This window comes from Micropterus salmoides, unplaced genomic scaffold (genome assembly GCF_014851395.1).
Source record: "Micropterus salmoides isolate LMB-PRFRI ecotype aquatic unplaced genomic scaffold, ASM1485139v1 Ms_hic_scaffold_15, whole genome shotgun sequence".
NCBI lineage: Eukaryota > Metazoa > Chordata > Actinopteri > Centrarchiformes > Centrarchidae > Micropterus > Micropterus salmoides.
The window spans coordinates 33286068-33302474 of record NW_024040596.1 but is presented as its reverse complement, the minus strand read 5'-3'; the positions used below and the strand labels follow the sequence as shown (position 1 = coordinate 33302474).

The 16407-nt window shown below is 42.3% G+C and overlaps 2 protein-coding genes across 11 annotated transcripts in view; both read left to right on the top strand.

Annotated features, from left to right (window-relative positions):
* ndufv3 (NADH:ubiquinone oxidoreductase subunit V3) lies at positions 1 to 8368 on the top strand. 4 transcript variants are annotated; one of them, XM_038719724.1, is made up of 4 exons: positions 1 to 132; positions 3078 to 3189; positions 3844 to 4974; positions 8070 to 8368. In XM_038719724.1, the coding sequence occupies exons 1-4, from the start codon at positions 88 to 90 to the stop codon at positions 8225 to 8227; spliced, it is 1446 nt and encodes a 481-aa protein (XP_038575652.1). In that variant the 5' UTR covers positions 1 to 87; the 3' UTR covers positions 8228 to 8368. The 4 variants fall into 4 exon arrangements, with proteins under 4 accessions (XP_038575652.1, XP_038575650.1, XP_038575651.1 ...); XM_038719722.1 differs by having other exon boundaries at positions 3841 to 4974; XM_038719723.1 differs by lacking the exon at positions 1 to 132 and adding an exon at positions 212 to 445.
* Positions 8369 to 8771: 403 nt separating this feature from the next.
* pknox1.1 (pbx/knotted 1 homeobox 1.1) overlaps positions 8772 to 16407 on the top strand; it is a 31892-nt gene continuing 24256 nt past the window's right edge. Inside the window, exons 1-10 of one of the 7 annotated variants that reach the window (XM_038719731.1) lie at positions 8772 to 8850; positions 10406 to 10518; positions 11818 to 11948; positions 12620 to 12791; positions 13907 to 14107; positions 14242 to 14392; positions 14531 to 14628; positions 15061 to 15189; positions 15277 to 15353; positions 15903 to 16069. In XM_038719731.1, the coding sequence (XP_038575659.1) occupies positions 10468 to 10518; positions 11818 to 11948; positions 12620 to 12791; positions 13907 to 14107; positions 14242 to 14392; positions 14531 to 14628; positions 15061 to 15189; positions 15277 to 15353; positions 15903 to 16069 (1177 nt within the window). In that variant the 5' untranslated portion in view covers positions 8772 to 8850; positions 10406 to 10467. Of the gene's footprint in view, positions 8851 to 9064; positions 10519 to 10971; positions 11030 to 11817; positions 11949 to 12619; positions 12792 to 13906; positions 14108 to 14241; positions 14393 to 14530; positions 14629 to 15060; positions 15190 to 15276; positions 15354 to 15902; positions 16070 to 16407 lie in introns of those variants that run through there. The other 6 variants (XM_038719727.1, XM_038719726.1, XM_038719728.1 and 3 more) reach the window with 6 other exon arrangements.

Below are 16407 nucleotides of genomic sequence, written 5' to 3'. Positions count from 1 at the left end.
CTCTGGTTTCTTTCATACCGGTATCTGTGTGGAACCGTTGAGTTTACGTCACAGTTTCCGACCGGACCATAATACTGGGAACAAGAAATGGCGACCTCCTTGCTGCGGTTAGGGCGACTGGGTTCCCTGAAGGTAATATAAACTGAATTGCCCCCAAACGTCTTCCATGTGTTTTGTGTGGATACTGCACCATGATAGAGGTCGGTAACGGTTTACACGTGATCCAAGACAGCGGAGGAGAAGTCACTGTAGCAGGAGGGCGTGTTGTTCGGTCTGACCCCGAGAAGGATACGATACCCCGGCCGAAAAGAAGGACTTATCTCTACCCGGAATCGCACGTGACTTTTTCCCCATAATCAAACATTACATCTCACTATAACTACAACACAACAGTTTTATGCAGACCCGGACCTTCAGGGTGAAGTTTGTACCGCACCGGAGGAAGGTGTGAAGGCTGAGTCCGCTGCTCTCTGTGATGCGGCTAACTCTTTCTCTTATTTCGTTTCGTTTTCATGTAATATTGAATTTGTAAGATGGAATTAGTACCTAGTAGTGGGCGATACTTTGATATGGTGTTAATGATAATAACTAGAATGGTAAGCAGTTGTAAGCGGGTCAAAGTCCTCCGGCTCCAGCCGCACCCCTCGCCCCGCGGAGGCCGCGCGAATCAACCCGGGCGCCCCGCCGCGGCTCCGTTGGCCCCCGCTGAATAAATTACCAGAGTTTGAAATTAAAGGGACTTGCTGTTACGGAGATATAAAATGAATGGATGTCTATGGAAGTGTTATTTGATATAGGAATAATAGCCCCATCTAGAGGCCGATTGACACCAAATTTCATACAGCCAGATAAGGTCCCCGAGTTTGGTGTAGAGCGGTCATTCTAAACCTAAGATATGACATCACATCCTGATTTTAGTGCTTTTCGCAAACATTTGTTGGCTTATAAGTCCAACAGTTTTTCGCCTATCAATATGAGGAGCACAAGAGATGGTCCGTGCCAAGTTAGGCTCCGATCGGACTTGTGGTTTGGGAGGAGTTAATAAAAATAGGGTTTTCAGTTTTTGCGATTTAGCGAAATGAAAATGTCATCGCACAAAGGCGTGTCCTATACCATACGAATCGGCAGCATCCCCCGGACACGTAGATAGTTATGAGGCAAAATGTGCATAGGTTCAAAATCCCATTGAAATGATGGCCCTGGAGTCAGGGGGCCATCCTGAACAATCCCAGCTCAACTTTCATGTCAATCTGACTTGTGTTAAATAGCGCCACCTAGGGGCTAGTTGCACCAAATGTTGCACAGCCTGTCAGGAGATTTTTGCGCCTTGGTTACTTTCAGGGATTTGTACCTAACCTGTGAGTTTCAGTGAAGGAAAAATAAAGTAAATAAAAACAAGAATGATTCCAATAGGGTTCCCAGCTCTGCTGGTACTGGGTACCGCAATGCCTTGCATTCTCAGGTTCCCAGCCCCACTCGGGCTTGGACCCCTAATAAACTTTATTTATAGACAAAGTGCTTCACAGAGAAACATACCACAGTGAATGATAAAATACACGAGGGGCAAATTAAAAAAAGTAAGAAATGACACAAAAATAAAACATCAGAATAAGTGGGAGAAAATGAAATGAGAATAAAAACAATAAAATAAGCATGCGGCTCAGATAAAATCAGGATATGCATTTCAATAAAAAGAGTTTTTAGAAGAGACTTAAAAGAAGGCACTGAATGATAGCCAGATTACCTTGGGTAGGTCGTTCCAGAGCCTCGGGGCCCTGACAGCAAAAGCTCTGTCCCCTTGTCCCCCTTGTCTGTCCCCTTTAGATTTCAGCCTGGACTCTGGAAGAGACATGGCAAGATCTCAGGCTATGCAATGGCTTATTAGGAATTAAAAGATCCAAAATATAACCTGGAGCCAGGTCATGAATCAGAATCAGAAAAAGCTTTATTGCCAAGTAGTTTTTACACGTACAAGGAATTTGCTTTGGTGATAAGGTGCTGCACATACAAACATACAGATGACATAAATAAATGTGTGTGTGTGTGTGTGTGTGTGTGTATATATATATATAATATATATATATAATATATATCTGCACAGTCTGTTGCAAGGACAAGTACTATTATTATATTACTATCATTCATCATAATATATGGTGACAGTTAATTTCATAAAAAATGATTTCTGGGTAAACTAACCAGTCAGGGATGTCTGTTTTTGATCTGTTGATCTGTTTTTTCCACTGAAATACCCCAGGAAATTATAGCAAATACTGTGACTGAAAAAACACATAACTACTGGATCCAGCTCATAAACATAGCATTGCTGTTAAATAGAAATCTTAGTTAGATGATGCAGGGTAGTATCCGGGCAACATTATGAGAAATGGAAACATTAGTACAGGGTAGAGCCCTGCAACAGTTTGCGTTGGGTCCCACGTGCGGGATCCCAATCCAGTCCTCGCATGGTGTCATTAGCTATGAAAATAATCCATTAAATGAGAGACACATTTTTCAAGTGTACGCTAAATCAATAATCTCATGTCCATATGCATGTCTTGTCCATCATTCGTTACTTGATTTTGGGAAAAAAGTGCAAATCCTCTGTAGCTTTTTTGGGCTGAATCAGCAGGATTTGAACAATGCTGATGAGCTCATTAACTGCCTTTCATAGATAATAAAACTTGGTGTGGTTGGTCTTGGTGATTCTCAAACTAAATTATTTTGAGGTTCTGAAATATCCATACTGTACTCAATTCAGCCTGCTTTGTACACACAGATATTTGTGTTTACAGTGTCTGTGTGTGTAGCTGACTGAACACACGAAGCCCTAAGATTCCAATACCACCAGCCAAACCTGCCACCTAGAAATGGCCTTGGCTTCAGTTCAGCGGCCCTTGTAAAGCTCTTGTGTAGAATAATTTTTAAAATGTAAATATTTGAACACACAACAGTTTTTAATCCCTTTTTTTGCATTTTATGTCTATTCTGCTGCATTTCCATGATGAATGCTGATTGCTGTTGTCTTGCAGTATTGTTTGGAAGTCGCACCAAACGGTGTCTGTGTTTTTCTGCAGTGTCTCCAGGTGGATAGCTGGGGCATACTGAAGACTCGCACAGCTGCCTCGTTCTGCACTCAAGCTGAAGAGCCTGCAAAGCCAGCGAAAAAGACAAAGCCTGCAAGCAGGAGTAAGGCCTTTTCATTCTGTTCACTTTATTAAGTTTGAAATGTAGGGTTTCAAGTGTTGCTGACTGGTTGCTATTGTGTATTAGAGGGTGACACGGGAGTGGATTTTTACTCCTGTCCCATCCCAGAGGAATGCCCACCGTCCCATCTTGTTCTCTTTAAAAATAATCTGAAATTATATCATTCATATTAGAACTGTATATTAATATATGAAAACTGCCCTATGATTTCTGTCCTGCCCACTCCCGTGGACTTTTCCCCTATCTTGTCCCTTTGTGTTGATTCCAAAGTTTAACGTGTAACACTTTTCTCACAGTGCAGGAAACGTGCCATAAGGTCTAAAGTCTGCTTTCTCTTACAGTCATCCATTCCATCCAGAATCATTCACTGTTAAAATTACATTTTTAGCACTGTTGTGTTGCTGAATTGTAAATATAAATACTATGACAGTATTAACAAGGTTAATGGTAAGTTACGATTGAATATTGTGTTGAGGTACTTATATTTTCCTATTTCTGTGCAGTTTTTGCAAGCTTAAATGGTGCAAGATAAAGTTGTAGGGCATTTATTCCCATTTGGAAGTCATACCACTTTACGTTAAATGTGTGTTAGTCTGTAACCACTCTTGTCCCATTTACCATTTTCCTTAACAGCAGATGTTCAGGATGAGAGAGCAACCTTGCTAGCCTACAAGACCACAGTTGCCTTCCCAGTTAGACTTTCAGAGCCTGGAGTTTTCCCAATACAGTCTGCAGGTGTAACTGATCCAGTGGCCAGCCCCACTGCCACTGCAGAAGCAGTTGTAGCTGCAGAAGCTACAGCATCTGTTATTGCTGCCAGTGGACCAGCTATAGCTGCGCCAGAGGCAGCAGGAGCTTCAGCTCCTGATCCAGATGTTGTTCAGGTTATCGCTGACACAGCTCCACCTGTAGTTGACGCAGCTCCCCCAGCTGCTGAGCCCCTGGTTGAAGCAAGCAGCAAAACCTCAGCACCAGACAACACTGCAGTTGCAGCCTCTGTCATCGACAATGCAGTCCCAGACACAGCCTCCTCTGAGCCTGGTGATCCAGCACCTGACGGATCATCCTCATCGTCGTCCAGCGACTCCAGTTCTGACTCAGACTCTGAGGACGAGAACGAGAAGGCAGAATCCCGTGTGAAGGAAAAAGCAGAAGTCCAGGAGGTCACATCAGAAGTGAAGGAAGACACTAAGGAATCGAAGAAGGAAGCTACTAAAACACCTGCTGCTGAGGCCGTACAGGAGGCTGCAGCAACAGCTCAAGCTACCCTGGAGGCACCCAGTGTTAGCTCTGAGGAGTTAGTAGACTCTGCTCCTGATATCTGCACTGCCACCGAAGACACACCGGAGGGCACTGTGACCAGCTCAGAAGTTTCAGCTGAACATGTAATACAAGATGTCGTACCTCCTGCTATCCCTGATGACGAAGTCGGAACTCAACCTGAAATTGTGACCATGCGTAAAATTCCTGTAGAAACCTCAGATCCTGCCTCTGCTGCTACCCCCTCAGAAGCAGCAGTGGAGCCTGTAGAAGCTGGAGCTGCCTCTGTAGAATCCTCCATAAAAGGTGCTGAAGTTGTCACTGTAGAAGCTGCTGAAGCCCCCGCAGAAGCTGCTGAAGCTGCCCAGGCTGAGATGGCTGCTGAGGCTGTAGCTGAAGCTTCTGCCCTTGTGGAGAGTGCAAAGAAGCTGATGGACCCTTCCCCAGTCAAAGCTGAAGCAGCAGGAGAGGAACTGCAGACGGAGGCCCCAGCTGAACTATCTGAGGGTACACACTACACCACGCTATTCCCCAAATCTCTACCTCTACCTTTCTTCTTTGTGGATCCCACAGACCATACTTTTCTCTCTGTCCCTTATAACACATTCTGTGTACTGTTAAGGTGTTAACCAGGCATCAGCTGCTGCACGCACAATAGCTGCTGCTGTTTTCAGGGCTTTTTTAGTATCACCTATTTTTTGCTTCTGCTCCATCACTGTGACACATATCGAGGACGAGTGAATAAAACCAGAAGCCCAGTAAATAAAGCCATTAAATGTCCCCAAAATAATATAAAAAAATAAATGTAGGCATTAATATATATATATATATATATATATATAAATTGATGTTGCTGTTTTATTTTGCTTTTGTATTTTTTTATCTTTGAAACAATCCCCCCAATTTATTTACTTTCTCATTTCACATTCTATTTATTCATTTTTAAATGTATTTGAATGATTTATGTATTTTCTATATGCATTTTTGCCCAAACAGTTAAAAAATTTGTATTACAACTCCCCTCTGCTACATAGCAGACAATAACAGATGGAGTTATATTAAGATATTTATATTTATGCATTTCACTATGCAAATGAGGGGCCTGTCATTCAAGGTGTGTCATGTGGTCTACGTTTCACCTTGGTTGATGGACATCACAGAGCATGGATCGACTTTACATGCCTTGCTTCCACACACTGTGGCCAGTGCCGCTGAGACAGGCAGGCAGACAGATAGGCTCACCACTGTCGTCTCAAGATGATTACAAGAAAGTCCGTAAATCACTGAACCTGTCTGCCTGTCTGTCTGCCTGTCTGTCTGCCTGCCTGCCTGCCTGCCTGCCTGCCTGCCTGCCTGCCTGCCTGCCTGTCTGTCTGTCTGCCTGCCTGTCTGTCTGCCTGTGTGCATATATGTATGCATTTTGGATGCATTTAATGACATATTGATTTTTTATTCATTTGTTTTTGATTTGGCAGTTTGGTTCCTCCACTGATGTCTGACCTCTCATTGCTTTGGTTTTCAGTGTGCTTGTTGTCCATGATGTTGTCCATCTGACCTGAATGTAGTGTATGTGTAGATTAACTATGCTTGCGGGGCTTTTGGTGCATTCCTTCTCCTTTTCTACAACATTGCATTTGCTTCTGCAAATTGAAGTTTAGACATGTCTATCTTTGAACTACATACACAACTATATTTTTGTGTATAATGAGGTGATATTGCATGCTGCATACTGTGACTAATCCTGTTCATGTTTCGGCCTTTTTCCCCTCCATTTGTGACTCAGGAATATACCATATGTAGACAGTTGATCTCTGTCTACATTAAAACGACACGCACATCTAGTGGCTGTTCAGGTGCACTGGGCATGCGCGTGCCGGTGTAAACATGAAGCTGATGCTGTATTCCGTAGTTACAGAAGATTTGGCGAAAGAATAAAGTAATGCAGACGACGAATCAGGCCAGATTTTTTTGCATGCACCAATAACGAGCTGGGACTGTTACTGAATGTAGCACGGGAGTGTGGTGGCAGAAAACAGACTGGGAGTTGTCGCAAAGTAAACATGACATGCACAGCACAAGTGTAGGCAGATATGGTCATTTGCATTTTAATAAAAAATGTTGATTAATGGGAAAAAAATGTGTTGTTAAATGTGTTTTTTCTCTGGGCACCGGTATCTGCTTTGCATGACTTATGAGACCCAATCAGAGAGCCAAGTGTGAGCGTCTGCGTCATCGTTTCTGAAGTCCTCCGTTTTTGCCAGTCTTCACTAAAGCGCTATCTGGAGTTTCAAAACAAAAAACGGGTTTGGCAGTGTTTTAAAACTCCATTTTAGGTCTTTGTTTTCACCGTTTTAGTCTGGACGGGAGGTGCAAACATAAGTCACAAGGTCTCCATTTTAAAACGAAAGAGCAGTAGTGTGGATGGGGCCAGAGTAAAAAAAAAAAATAGTGTCCTGTCCCAGTCACGAATGAAAAATCAGAAAATAGTGATTATTCAGATTACAAATGCATATTTATATATAATAAATGGTGATTCCCGTCCCACCCCGCTCTTGTTGTCTTGTCCTGTCACAGTCCCATGATAAAAAGTGAAGTTGACTCGCAGACCGCGGGAATCCCACAATACTGTATATCACACTGATGAGCAGCTACCAACCAATGGAGCTCACAGATAAAAATCCTAAACATTCCTGTACCTACAGCGCTTGAAGCAACTTTTTTGCCCAACGCTTCTGTGACCAACTGGGTAATTCTGCTTCTAGAAACAACCCCCTCCTCTCCCTGGTCATTAATTTCAACTCTTGTTAATTTCTTTCTTTATTTTAACTTCTTCACCTGAAAGCCTTTGGGATAATGTTGTTGATTAATGGAAAAAATGTAAATGTATTGTTAAATGTGTTTCTCTGATTGTGAATGTGTAAGATTTTTTCTCTGTCTTATATGCTCTTTATAGCCTTACTGTCACAGCATGCTTAGGGGTTTTCCGGACAGATTTAGATATAAAAATAAATTGGTATTTGAAGAATATTATTCACCTCTGTTTAGTCAAAAACATCAAAGCTGTATTTCCAACATGATTTTTATTTTGACTTAAAATGTATTTCATGTGTGTCTCTGCCTGTATTATTATTTCTCCAGTTTGGGCTGTCTTTACTGTTTGCAGGCACATTTACCTTCACATGCTTTCCTCCCACAAACATGATCCTTGAGGTTTTTCACACCAGTGTGTTTCCACACTCTGTTGGGGGTAATGTGGCCTGCTGCCATAGGAAATGCCCCACCATAAACTACCTTTTGTCAGCATGTGTGACTATGTAAATGTGCTGTCCCTTCAAAATCTTTTAAAATATTTACATAGCAAGTCACATTTTTTTTTTTTTCAAAGTATGCCTAGAAACAGAAATGGAAATGCCTAGATCGAGACTCAGCTTTTTGTTGCTTCAAAATCAATAACAGTAAGGAGGACATAGGATTAGACTCAGTATTTCATTTGGCTAACCTTGTGCTATTTATCTTTTAATGCATGCAGGAAGATTTGTATTCATCTTTGTACCAGACTTGGCTTTCTAAAATGCTTTTTGTTTCTTCCCCTCTTTCTGCAGAGTCTGCTGCAGCAGCCCCTCCGGAACCTGAGGAACATTTTGACAACAGCACTTATAAAAACTACCAGCACCACAACTACAACCCCTATACGTTTGCAGACCTGGATGTGGAGATGGCCAAGTTTCGTCTCCCTCAGCCCTCCTCCATCAGACACTAGAGGGTTTGGCTTGGCTGCAAACCTTTATATTGCTTCAAGAAAATGGTGTTGGTCCCTCTTTATGTATGATCATCCTCCCACCTGTCAGACTTGCATGAAATGATGCTGTTAAATGTTATTAAAGTACACAAATGAAAAGTCTGTATTTGTCTGTCATTCTGTTTTGTCTTATATAAAGGAATAGGCATATAAAGGGAAATGCTATGATATAACAATTTCATGCTACTTTTCTGCCTTGGGGGGATCATTTGAATAGAACTGAATGTACAAGTGGTTTATCTGTGTTTCTATTATTCTAGTTATATGCTTTTTTTTTCAGGAGAAAACCACCAGAATCTGTCGTCAGGTTTGTGTATTAGTGTGTATATTATGCCAGAATTTGTATTAAGTCGGGTAAAACGGAAAATATACATAGGAATTTATGTGTAAATGAGGGATGTCAAGTAAAAAACCCAGCAGGTTTCAGAGGGACTCTCAGGCGGCAAGGACGTCATATCTCCGCCCATCTCATAAATATTCATGAGGCAAGCGCCCCTGCGTGCCCTTACGCGATGACGCAAAGCGACAACTGCGGGTCCCGATTGCTGCAGCCGCTTGTCAGTGTGACGAAGATTGGCACTCAGGTAAGCTGTCACTCAAAATCCCTCTTTTTCCGTTCCCTATCAATCAAACAATCTGGGCCTCACGCAAAAATGCCCCGGGGCGAGGAGCGCGGACCTAGTTAGGGCAGCGGAGGGTGTTTTTGGAAGGGAAGCAGAAGCAACAGAGCTCCGGGAAGAATAAAAAAATCTGTATACAAGCCGAGGGGGGGGGGTGTAAAAAAAAATATGTCGGCGTTTTGGGGGGCAGAGGAGGATTGTGGAAAGGCTAAGGGCGAGAGCTAGAAACGAGGCCCGACAGTTGTAACGTTAGCGCGGAGGGGAGGGGAAGGAGAGGGCAGCTGTCCCCGCTTGATTGATTGACTGATGTGGGACGGATTTTAAGGATCAACCGGGCTAGCCTGGTGTGCATCCAGTGCGTCTTAATATCATTGCAGTCGAATTACTCTAACGTTACACAGCTGAAAAGAAATGCATATGCATTAAATTTAAAAAAACGCTAAAGCGATCGAAGCTGTCTTGGTGTTTGGCCAAACGGATGGCTTTGTATCAGTCCGCAGCTAACGTTTGGTGTCTCTTTTTTTTTTTTTTTCACCTGGCTAGCTATGCTAGCTTGTTTTTTGGCAGTTATTCCCTTGCTAAATATGGCGCTTTGCATTTTGGCTGCATCATACCAGCATAAGAAACAATTTTAAGTAAACAGTTAGCTGCCTCGCTAACGTTCGCTGTGGCTCGGCAAGACGGTTTGTCTTTCGGGTTAACCCCAGATTGGGCTCAGGAGCTAACGAACGTTACAGGCTAGCTAAATATTGTGGGAAAACAAAGCTTAGCTACTCCAGCCGAGCTGCTTTGTTGGCGAATAACACTAACGGCATTTCACTTAGTTAACGTTAGAGGATAGTTGGCTGACGTTATGCCAAGGTCTTTCTTAAACTTTTATTTCCCCTTACTGCCACTAACAGTGTGAGCAGCTAATTCGTGGCTGAAAGCTAAGGGCATCGTGGTGGGTGTGTTAACAGCAGTTACAGGGTAACGTTCACATAAACTCGCTCTTATCATAACAACAACGCACCTCAGGGTCGGTAACGTTCCATCAGTCTCAGTTTTTGGAGTGACGTGAACATAAATATGTTGACAAGATATATTATCGCAATAAATTAGTTAACTTACCCTTCATATAACGTTACTGTTTTTTCTGAGGGTGCCTCGATTTCGTTCTTTTGCCCAGACGTGTGTGCATATACTAGCACAGAACATTTAGCATTTGAGTATTTCATGATATTTTTACTTTTCTTTTTATTACTGCTGTTGTCATACAAGCCCATGTTCATTTTTGTCTTATGTTTGAGTAAATATTTGATTCTAAGTGTTTATTAATGCTAAGGCTACTTAACATGACTTCTTTGTAGTATGAAAATAAGCTTGTTCATTCTACCTTAATCACACCAGCCCCTACACTGTTAATATTTCAATAATCTTTCATTCTGACATCATGACAGTTATTTTATTAAAAGAGTTTGTACCTACCCTATGGGCATCTCTTACAGGTAGTCTAACTGAATCTATGTGTATTGTGTAGGTTGGCTACCTGTCTCTACTTTCTATAATGCCCCAGTGTTTGCAGCATCTGCAGTGAACGTGATGGCAGCCCAGTCGCTTTCCATAGACAAGTACCCAAAGGGGGAGCAGCAGGTGGGTGAGGGGGAGACATTTGGTTGGGACTTCAAGGCTTACACAACCTGCTGTAACTGGCTGAACCGCAGATTTTTGGTTGTTTGCTCAAGATAATCACCCACAATAGTGAAAAAAAACACAATGTTTGTAATAATGACTCTTAAATGTTTCGGTCTACAACTTTAAATATTCTGCACTCTTTTCACATGGATCCCCCAGTTATTTTTAGTGGTGATAAGTCAGCCTGGATAGCCAAACAAAGGGAAACACTTCATGTAACACTAGAACACAGGCAATGTAAATGATATATCAGTTTTAGTAATCTGTTGGCAGAATGCGTGTCTGTGACAGGCCACCACAAATCACTGGATGAGAGACACTGATGCAGTATAAAGCCCTTTTCTGCCCAGTATTTTTGTCTGTGCTTATGTAAATTACTTTCAAAACATCTTTATTCAAGTGCCAAATTTGGGGGTGTCGAGAGCTGAGAAGGATCTATGACTAATGAGAAATGTTCCACCCCAAGCAAGTAATTATTTTTAGCTTGTTTTGAGCTCAATCTAAGTCACTGTTGGGCTCAGTCACATGGTTGGGGATGGGATTTATGCTCTTGAAGGGATCTTTGGTAGCTGGTAGACGGGCACGGTGTGAAAATGTATAAAAGAAAAGGAGAACTCTTAATCTGTGAATGTGCCTCAAGTGGAGTGTTGCAGAAGCTACGGTCACATTTTAACGTGTCCTTTTATTTGCATCAGGTGACAGTTTTATACAGTCAGGTTGAGGGCTATATTCTCAGTTGCGTTCAGATCATAACACCACATATGGTAGTATTTAGGTCTGCATTGCAATTGTAACACAGCAATTTCAGGTGACTGGAGGTCATGAAAGTGTCCACCAGAGATGCATAACAAGTCATTTTTTGGGTCAAAAGTATTATGTCTAAGTGGAATCACAAGAAGACTTTCAAGATCTGGTAACGCTAAACATGACTATCAGTACCCTTGTGCCATGTTGTTGATAACCGTAAACAAGTCTTCACAGTCATTACATTTTTTTGAATCCAATCTCATATGAAGGCACATAGTTTTTGTAAAGTGGTTTTCAGACTATGTCCTCATGACTTTCTAAAAGATTCATATTGAAGCAATGTTCTGTGTTAAACTTTGCCCTGCGGCTTCTCTTGGTCTTCACATAACGTCTTTGTCTCTCATTCTCTGCCTTTCTCTTCACCTCTTCTGTTAGTTTGTGTCTCTCGTTCTGTTTCTGTCACTCTCTTGTTTTCTTTTTCTCACTTCTCTGTTTTCTCTCTTTCTACAGATGCACAGTGTGGTAAAGGTAGACAGCGATTCGGAGCAGAAGTTTATTGACGAGACGTTGGCAGAGGCGCCCAGCCCAGCACCCACAGAGCCGCAGACACCCATGGACGCAGACAAAGCTTCCATATATCGGTATAGTTCATTTTGCATGTGTGTTTGTGAGAGCGAACCAGAACACCACCCTATTCCTAAATCTTTGTTCTTACCTTTCTCTGTCTTCACTTCACAGATTGGCCAGAAACTAAGCCATTGATAGGAAATGTCATATGGTGTATTTGAAGCCCCCTCCCCTTTGTTCATGTGACTTTCACATTGCTCTCTGGCATTTGAAATGTGAAAGGGTGTGTTAACACCTACTGCTGATGTTTTTGTTGTCTTAACTAATATTGTGGAATGTTTTTTTGCATTTTTGTTATGTTCAACAAGCCCACAGTCTAATAAATGGTGTACAAACAAGTCATATGTTCTCACAAAAAGTTTATATATATATATATATATATATACATTTTTAGAAATCTGTCAATGTGCAGATAGTTCTGTTATCTTATGTTCATAATAGATATACAGTAGATGAAGAAAAATATGTGCAGTAACAGCAGTTTGCCTTCACTTCATTTTGACAAGCTGTCAGCATTTGTTTTCATATACCCATAACACCTTTTGTTATTTATTTTGCATTGTGGAAGCCACACTCCCACATCACTGGGGAGAAAGTAATATGTCCTTTTGAAATGAGCGTGCAGTTTATCAACTTTTCCTGTCCTGTGTGTGTGTTTGTGTGTGTGTGGGCACACCTTTCACAGCCATCCCCTGTTCCCTCTCTTGGCCCTGCTGTTTGAGAAGTGTGAACAGTCCACGCTTAGCTCTGATTGCATCACCTCTGCAAGCTTTGACGTGGACATTGAGAACTTTGTGCGCAATCAGGAAAAGGAGGGCAAACCCTTCTTCAGCGAGGACCCTGAACTTGACAACTTGGTGAGATACTTCTGCATGTCAGGGGTAGATATTCTCAGATTTCTGTTTTGTTTGTTTTTCTTTTCCCTCAAGCATTTTGGTGAAATGGCCCTGTTAGACACTGCTCTGGCCTACAAACCACTTAAAGTATTTTAACTTTCTCAGCAGGGAACTACATATTTGGAGTGCATTTATCTGGCAGCATAAACAGACTTTTTCAAAAAGAACAGCATCTTCTAATTGTTGACCTTTGGAGAGGTTACTCTTATTATAAAACATGTTTCTCTCCTTTTCTCCCTTCAGTGGAGAAAGGAAGGGAAACATGTTTTGTCTTGACATAGACAACATAGATTTTGTTCCAGGTTTTAAAATGGAATGAGTTGAACTGACTCAGTGGGGAAAAATGTGTCATCAAGCGAAGCTTCACATTTGGGGGCTAATAATGTAAGCAGAAACACAGTTTGGTTCTGAGGTATTTGACAAAACCAAAACAGGGACGTGTAAGGTATTTCACAGAAATAGAAAATAGAACCCCCAGCTCGCTCACACACTAACTAGTCAATGACCTTTAACCCTGGCAGCACTGTGAGATGCAGTCGTGTCCGCTGCTTACCTGTTACCAATTATTTAGAATACACTACCATCTCAGAATGATTCGATGCGACAGTCCACGTCACTGAGCTGTTGAATCGGACTTTGTGTTTTATCTCGGGTGGTTTAACTGTTTGTGCTGTGCCTGACCCTGACCTCCCTCAAGGGAGCAAGTTGAAATTCCCTCAGCCGACCAAGAGCGACGGAAATGCCAAAAGAATATGGCATAGATATTTTTTAACGTGTAGTAATTACTTGTATGTTTGGTGTTTTGAGCTTTTGCTCTTCATGGTCAAATCATTCTCTGATGCATCCTATAATAACACTTACCTAAGACTAACACAGGGTATCTGCAGGTCTTGTGACAGTTGATTATGTGTGCAGGAGGCAGTTGAATCCCCTTTTTGTGGCTTTTCAGTCAATACCAACAGTTTAAGTGTCTATCCTCAACATCAGACAATCGAAAGGACAAACATTTATTTTGAGAGAGACAATTTCCCTGCTGTGATCTTTCTTTTTTTTTTAAATATACCTCTGACCTGTAGATGGTGAAAGCCATCCAGGTGCTGCGGATCCACCTGCTGGAGTTGGAGAAGGTGAGTGACCTGTGTAAGGACTTCTGCAGCCGCTACATTGCCTGCCTCAAGACCAAGATGAACAGCGAGACTCTGCTGAGTGGAGAGCCGGGAAGCCCGTACTCCCCCATACAAGGCCAGGCCCAGAGCTTCTCACCCACCAAGACTCAGGTATGGCCTGTAGGTGGAATGTACACATCATCACCACCACCACCACTGGGTGCAAGAAACAAAGTCTGAAAGTCTTACACAAAACACTGACAATGTTGTTGTTAATGTCAGTATGCTTTCTGACTCATATGCAGACCCCCAGCTCTATCTCGGGTACCATCAGTCCCCAAGGTCAAATCATGGTGCCGGCATCAGCACTGCAGCAAGGGAATGTTACTGTGACAGCCGTCAACCCCACCCAGGTGGTTGCAGGTATGTCACCATGGCATACATCCCCTCCCTCAGGTATTGTACTGTTGTGACTGCAGCTCATATATTGTCATGTACCAGTGGGACTCTGTTTAAAGCTTTCTTTGCAACCTGCACTCTACAGCACAGCAGATTATATTGTGTGTGTCGGTGTGCGTTTGTTTTTAATTCAAGGTGGCACAGTGTACCAGCCTGTTACAGTCGTCACTCCTCAGGGCCAGGTGGTAACACAGGCTCTTTCTCCTGGGACAATACGCGTCCAAAACAATCAGGTAGTACATCTGTGTGATTGCTCTGAACATGTTGACAAGCTTTGTGACTGTGAGGCACTATTCCTTCTTCAGCATCTTCTGTTTGGAAAAAGCATTTTGTGATTTCAAATACTGTATGTTAGTTAGCAAACATAGTTATTCTTGTGAAAAACCATTGACCCCCACAACAATTTAAAATAGAGAAACGGCAAGACATGGCATGATGTTCGTGCTGTGATCATGTGTACAGTAATGTGTAATTCTGAATGATTAGAAAATCAAAGGAAATTGGAAGGATACGCACTCACACCAAAGCCAACCATTGTTTGCAGTTTATTCAAAGTTAAAATTTTTAATTTAGATTCACATTGTATGGAAAGGGTTGGACTATGAACATGTGTTGTTAGTGAGAAACGCATAGAAAGGTGGCTAAATAAATGTCTGTTTACTCAGCTCCAGCTGCAATTCCACCAGGACCTGAACCTCTTTAATCACGATGACAACTCAACCAAGAACAAACGTGGCGTCTTACCCAAACACGCCACCAATGTCATGCGGTCGTGGCTCTTTCAACACATTGGGGTGAGTCTGTGTGCATTAAGTCTTTGCCTTTGTAACACTTCAGTCCTTAAACACACTGAAGCATTTCTTTCCCGTTCTCTTCTATAGCACCCATATCCAACAGAGGATGAAAAGAAACAGATTGCCACTCAGACAAACTTGACACTGCTGCAGGTCAACAACTGGTGAGTTTTGGTGGCCCACAAAAACACAATCCAATACCATGAAACGGCACCATCCCAAGTTTGTATTGGCTAGGGACACTTCTCATGTTATTTTTCTCCCTGCTGTGGAAAACTGTCAGCTGGATGTCTGTCATGCCCACAGCACCTGAAGAGATGAGTTAACCTGCTGTCTTTTAAAGTCACTGATTAAACAATTTCTTCTTCTACTTGTCGCATTTCATCCTTAACAAGAAAAACGCAACTCACTTTAGTTTGACTAATAATTTTGTAAGCTGAAAGTAAAACTTCTTTTTAATGGATAACAAATCAGACTGGGACACTCCATCCAGTGTGTGGTGTAGACCTTAGGACCATGGAGAACAGATTTCTTTGTAGAGCCACGTTGCTAAACAAGAGTTCAATATACAGTAGCTACAAGACCCATTCAGGGTTGAGCCACGGTCTTGATCATACAAAACAAGTCTGTCTGCGACTAACAACAAAAGCACACATTTGAGCCATTATCGTCACAGATGGAGGAAAAAGAGACCTAAGTTGTCTTGTCTTCAGGTTTATAAATGCACGGAGGCGGATCCTACAGCCTATGTTGGACGCCAGCTCCTCTGAGACACCAAAAGCCAAGAAGAAGACCCCTCAAAACCGACCGCTGCAGCGCTTCTGGCCGGACTCCATTGCTGCCGGGGGAGGCACTCACCAGCAGGTTACCATGCCAGACGGTATGCCACAGTGTTTTCAATATACAGTTTGTATTAAAGTTAAATAGAAACGAAACATTAAATAATAATGAAAGGGTCTTTTATCCTTACCTTAAATGATTTACGATTACAACCGATCATAATCTCCCACCCCACCGGACCCTCAATGCTAATTGTTCAAAGCATAGTCGGAGTGGCGATCAGGAGTAACGGGATTAACCCGGTTGGCCGGTCGCTCTGTGGCCACTTGAACAGCCCCGTTCCTGCAAAACAAGAGCGAGATGCACCGCCAGTGGCTGAATCGGTGGGTTTGGCTATGGTTAGCTGGCTACTTAATTAAATTGGTGCCTTTTTATTGA